Here is a 6,000-nt window from a genome sequence, read left to right as displayed (position 1 = left end):
TTGTTTGCATCCCTCCCAGGAACTAGAATTTACTAGCAGTTGACTGCTCCTGAATGTGGAGGCTCTATATAGCGACCACAGGTAATTGTCATCAATAGAGCTATAGAATTTAAGATCTTTCTGCAACCAACTCTAACCCTTGTCCCTGGATACTGCTAGTATCTCCCAGCACTGGGATGTTCCAGCATCTTTTGTCCTCTGTGGATTCTAAACTCCACGCAGAATTGCAGATACTGTTTACCCACCTCCCCCGGCACGCCAGCGCCGTCTCTTTTCAAAGACACGATTTTAATCAAAGCTGTCATTCCTTAATTAAACTCCATTGAGATGCCATCTGCTTTGAATTAAAATAAATAAATAAGCCCTTTCCGTGTTTTGCCACTCTCGGAGATGATGGTGATTGAATTTGGAGTGCACGATTGCACGCACCAGTTTAAAATCAAAAATCAAAAAGAAAATCACCAAACTCCTTCAGAAACTGGGAGGAGGAGAGAGCGAGAGAACGCTCCGAGATCTTAATGGTCATGGATCAAAAGGTCCATGTTTACATTATCATCTGCTGTATAGAAGCATCGCCGGAGAGCAGGACTGGAGTTGAAATGATGGACAGTTAGGAATTAGTGACAACCAGAAAACAGTAATAAAGCAATTTGGTGGGGAGGCATGTCCTTCCCTGCTGGAGGACAAGCTGTCTGCACACCAGAACTCCAAGTGGTTCCCCGCGGCACCTGTATTCTGTGACCCCAGATCCAGGAACCTGCCCCCACCCCAGTTGAGGGGATGAGTTGGGGGTGGGGTCACCCAGACCCCAGGTAACTTCCTGCTGGGGTCAACCAGACCCCGGGGGACTAGACTCCTGTGATGAAATGTTTTTTTTTCTCTTTTTCTAGGATTCCATTTAGAAAATATTGGCTTCTATTTCTGTTTGGGGGACAAGGATAAAGTTCGATGGGAAGTTTTGCGCTGAATAGTGCAAAAAAAGACCCACCTTATGGCGCAGCGGGGAAATGACTTGATTAGCAAGCCAGAGGTTGCCGGTTCGAGTCTCCGCCGGTCTGTTCCCCAGACTATGGGGAAACACCTCTATTGGGCAGCAGCGATCTCGGAAGATGCTGAAAGGCATCATCTCATGCTGTTAGGGAGATGGCAATGGTCAACCCCTCCTCTATTCTACCAAAGACAACCACAGGGCTCTGTGGTCACCAGGAGTCGACACCGATGGCACAACTTTACCTTTTACTTTATAGCAGGAAAAGAGTTCAGAAGGAGAGTGCCTTCTTCTGCGTGATCCCCACTGCACACCACCGTCATTGAGAGAGGCAAGTCTCCGAATCTCCCGATGCCCCCGGTTCGTCTGGGGCCGACTTGGGAGTGGGCCTTCTCTGTCGTTGCTCCTGGGTTGTAGAATGCACTCCCGCTAGACATCAGTGGCTAAACATCTGTATCAGCCTTTAAAAGGGCCCTTAAGATGCTGTTCTTTAGCCTGGCTTGTCATAGTCTTTGAATGTTTTCAATTGTTTCCAATCATTGCGGGTTGAATCGCTCGCTTGGTTGTGCTTTTATTGTATGTATTGTTGCCAGCCGTCTAGAGCTTTGGAGTCGGGCGGCATATTAAACAAACCAATAAAATTAAGTCAAATCTAAAAAGGATTTAGATTTGGCGAAGGAGCGAAGGAGCAGTGAGGATTCCATATGCAGAGAATCACCACTTTTAAAAAAGGTGCCTCTTGGCCCAGTTAGTATTTAGGATCCAGATAAATGTTTCATAAAACTCACGAGTGTTCTTCACACAAGGCTTTTAGCCCGCATCTATGTGCATCCACATAGCCAGATTGATCAGCAGGTAAAGTCTACTGGAGCCACCTAATGGCACAGTGGGGAAACAACTTACCTAGGGAGCAAGAGGTTGCCGGTTCGAATCCCCACTGGTATGTTTCTCAGATTATGGGAAATACCTTTATTGGGCAGCAGCGATATCGGAAGATGCTGAAAGACATCCTCTCATCCTGCATGGGAGGAGGCCATGGTCAACCCCTCCTGTATTCTACCAAAGAAAAAACACAGGGCCAGGAGTTGACACTGACTCGACGGCACACTTTACCTTTAAAGCATGCTGTGTGAAAAATGCCTTGGTGAGGTGTCCCACGCTCCACACGCCAGGGATAGCACCTCCGCCATGCCCTGCCTTGGTCTTTGGCTGCTGAGGATCCTCTGAGGAGCTGCCTGTCCTGGTGGACATTCCTCACCAGTGAGAGGGGATATTCACAGCCCTAGATCCATTTTGAAGTAGATTAAATGTTGAATCTCGAAACAATCCCATGGGAAGAGAAGGACATCGGATTGTCCCAAGTCTCTCCTTGTGAGGCACCACAACTGAACTGCTGCACCGTTCTTTCCATATATCTGAGGCAGACATTTAACATCTCCCGGTCGGAGCACCCCGTTTGGGACTTCTGGGTATATATTTTATATGCTCACCGATCTATCTCTACGTGGATCTCATCATCCGCGAGGGTTTCGTTCCTGCATAGGACTGTGGATAATGAAACCATAGATAATGAGTCATTGGCGGTGTGGGGGGGTTCGGTTCCCAGGCTAAAAAACACAACCACACAAAAATGGGCCAAATAAAGTGTCCTCCTGGGCTCCGCGGGACTCCTGGCGTCCAGCAATGCCTCCCCAAATCACAGAGTTTTAAATCTATCTGTTTGCTGAAAGGAGCCACAAAATGGCTCCCACGGACAAATTAGCGGCCGGAAGTGACCTCCATAGTTACTTCCAAACCCTCTAGGATCCGGAGACACATGGGTTTTTAACCCTTTCATCTCTGCGGATACTGAAACCGGGTGTCTGTTAGGCACCCGCGAATACACGAAACTGCGGAGATAGAAGCCGCACAGAACGAGGCCCTCCCGTACATTTTTGTATACAGGTTTTACTCTGATTGATTTTATGGCCATATTTATTTGTGGCTCCCGTTTGTCAATCTGTTCATAATTGGGATTAAAATGAACACAGAGAAGGGCACAGAACGTACATCTGTTTGAAGAGATGGGGGGTTCCCTTTTGGACGCCAGTATATTTTCTCGGAGACCCTATAAGGTTTGGAATCGTTTTGTACAGGACATTCTCCCACTGCCAGAACTGGCGTTTACCAAGAGGGCAAGGCACTAGATAGGCAACCTTGAGAGTGTTCCTTATCGAGAGCTTTTGGTGGCTTGTCCCCGCAGCTTGCTGGCCACAGCCCCTTGCTTGCCGCTGCTGCCTTTTGCCTCCCAGTATGCCAGTAGTCAAAATGTGTTTGCCTGGGTCCTGAACAAAGTGGTTAGCTTCCCCCCCCCCAGAATCGCTCCCCGCATCTGGACCACTGCCTGGGCAGAGACCCCCAGCTCCGCCCCTGACCCCCTCCTGGAACAAGAAATAAGGCATCTTCTTTAGACCTATCTATTTCAGCAGGGGTTTCCCGTCTCGGTAATTGCACTTGCTGTATCAGTAATTGCACTTCCCGTCTCGGTAATTGCACTTCCCGTCTCGGTAATTCCACTTCCCTGGTTTGCAAATGTGGTCAATAACGAGCGTCAAAGAGCGTCTCAGAGCAAGGCAACACTTCCTTGGTTTTTTATTCAAAAAGGCCCTGGCGGCAGGAATATAGTGTAAAAATCATTGGAAAAACTAAAAGGCATCAATACATATTGGAATATACACTTTGTACAAAAGAAAGTTACAGGGCGCCAGTGATCCTTTCGGCTGAGGTTCCCGGCGGAGCAGCTGAGGTCTTAGTAATTCATCGGTCCTGGGATCTGTACGTTGAGCCCCCCGTAATCCAGCATGTACATGGGCCATTGCTGGAAGAGAACAAGAGAAAAGGCATCGTTTAGGGGGTCACAGGGCCGTAGCTCAGTGTCTCGGGTTCAATCCCTGGCAGCATCTTCAGGCACAGCTGGGAAAGACCCCTGCCTGAAACCGTGGAGAGCTGCTGCCAGTCAGTGCAGACAATACTAAGCTAGAGGGACCAAGCGCCTGACTCAGTAGAAGGCAGCTTCCTAACAGATCCTACAACCGCGGTCTGAAATGGAACAGCCCAGACACGGGTTGACAAACTCAGTGGGGACGCTGTCAACAGATTTACCACAAGTGAGATCTGATTGGTTGATGACGTGGACTCCAGATTTGAAGAGGAGGAAGAGGACGACGATGAAGAGGAAGATACTGAATTCCCCTCGGAGACCCGCTTCCGTTTCCGTTTGGGAACGTTGCTGTTGTTTTCTAGGGATAGACAAGGGAAAAGGTGGTTTTTCCCCCCATCGAACTGGATCCTTTCCCCTGCCACACTCTCTTTTCCCAGTAGCAGCTGCTTCTCCCAACAATGTGGCCAACGCACTTTCATAACCTATGCTCGATGTGGGGCTGCCCTTGAGGAATATTCGGAAACTGCAGCGAGGGCAAAATGTGGCACATAGCATACTTTGATTGTGTAGGCCAGTGCTTCCCAACCTGAGTCCCTCCAGATGTTGATGAACTATACCTCCCATCACCCCTACCACAATAAATGATACCTGGGGATGATGGGTGTTGGAGTTCAGCGACATCTGGGGACAAAGGTTGGGAAACACTGGTGCAGGGGGTCAAGTTTCAGACCAGAAGGTATTTTAGCCAGTATCATTCATGACCATATTTTGTCAAGCCAAAATATTTTCATTTTTGATGCGCGAACTTACCTGGCTGTTTGGCTTCGGAACCCACATCTGTAAAGGACCTAGAGTTTCAAGAGGGGGAAAGCAGGATTTAGATTGCGGAACGTTCATCGTGACTCTAAATCAGCCCACACTGCTATGGCCAATGCTGCTGGCGATGCTGAGAACTGGAGTCCACACCTGCGAATCCCAGTTACGGGGAATTCTGATCTCTGCTAATGACTGGTGGGTGGGGTGGGTAGGGGGACCTCGTCTTAGATTCCGGAGAGCTGCTGCCAGTCAGAGTAGACAGCACTGGCTAGGATGAGCATAGCCTGACTCGATATAAGCCCACTTCAGGAGCACCCATAGCTCAGTCATAGAAAGTCTTAAGAACATAAGAACAGCCCTGCTGGATCAGCCCCAAGGAGGCCCATCTAGTCCAGCATCCTGTTTCACACAGCGGCCCACCAGATGCCTCTGGGGAGGCCACAGACAAGCCCACAGGCAGGAGGTATGTGCATGCCCTCTCTCCTGCCGCTGTGGCTTCCCTACAACTGGTATTTGGAAACATCTTGCCTCTGCGGCTGGAGGTGGCCCACAGTCACCAGACTAGTAGCCATTGGTAGACCTGTCCTCCATGGCTTTGTTTAAACCCCTTTTAAAGCTATCCGAGCTAGTGGCTACCACCACATCTTGTGGCAGAGAATGCCACAGATTAATGATGCCCTGTGTGAAAAAGTCCGTCCTCTTGTCGGTCCTAAATTTCCCGACCTTCAATTTCATGGGATGACCCCTGGTTCTAGTGTTGGGAGAGAGGGAGAAAAAGGTCTCTCTGTCCACTCTCTCCATAAGTTTATTCGGTCATTGACCAGCAAAACTCTCTCCATAATTTTATACACCTTGATCATGTCTCCCCTTAGTTGCCTCTTTTCCTAAGCCCCAGGTGTTGGAGCCTTATCTCATAAGAAAGGTGCTCTAGCCCCCTGATCATCTTGATTGCCCCCTTCTGCACCTTCTCCAGTTCTGCAATGTCCTCCTTAAGATACAGTGACCAGAACTGTACTCTAAATGCAGCTGGATTCAACCCTGGAATCTCCCGGTATGGTTGGGAAAGACCCTTGTCTTAAACCCTGCCAAGTTGCTGCCAGTCAGAGTAGATGATACTAGCCAAAATGGACCAAGGGTCTGACTCAACATAAGGCAGGTTCATGAGTTCATCAGGTGCAGCCACAGCTTTGCACGCACCAGGTCCCGGGTTCAACCCCTTAGCACCATCCCCAGCTAGGGCAGGGTTGGGAAATACCCACCTGAAACTTTGGAGGAG

At 49.1% G+C, this 6,000-nt stretch overlaps 1 protein-coding gene across 9 annotated transcripts in view; it reads right to left on the bottom strand.

Annotated features, from left to right (window-relative positions):
- Nucleotides 1–3,590: 3,590 nt before the first annotated feature.
- Nucleotides 3,591–6,000, bottom strand: part of GTF2IRD1 (GTF2I repeat domain containing 1) — a 70,772-nt gene continuing 68,362 nt past the window's right edge. For all 9 annotated transcript variants that reach the window (XM_053275356.1, XM_053275358.1, XM_053275355.1 and 6 more), the window contains 3 exons: nt 4,719–4,756; nt 4,130–4,266; nt 3,591–3,845 (listed from right to left, as the gene is read on the bottom strand). In XM_053275356.1, the coding sequence (XP_053131331.1) occupies nt 3,777–3,845; nt 4,130–4,266; nt 4,719–4,756 (244 nt within the window). In that variant the 3' untranslated portion in view covers nt 3,591–3,776. The remainder of the gene's footprint in view (nt 3,846–4,129; nt 4,267–4,718; nt 4,757–6,000) is intronic.

The sequence above is a fragment of the Hemicordylus capensis genome, chromosome 12 (assembly GCF_027244095.1).
Source record: "Hemicordylus capensis ecotype Gifberg chromosome 12, rHemCap1.1.pri, whole genome shotgun sequence".
Taxonomy (NCBI): Eukaryota; Metazoa; Chordata; class Lepidosauria; order Squamata; family Cordylidae; genus Hemicordylus; species Hemicordylus capensis.
Note: the sequence above shows the minus strand (reverse complement) of the source record. Positions and strands in the feature narration are given on the sequence as shown.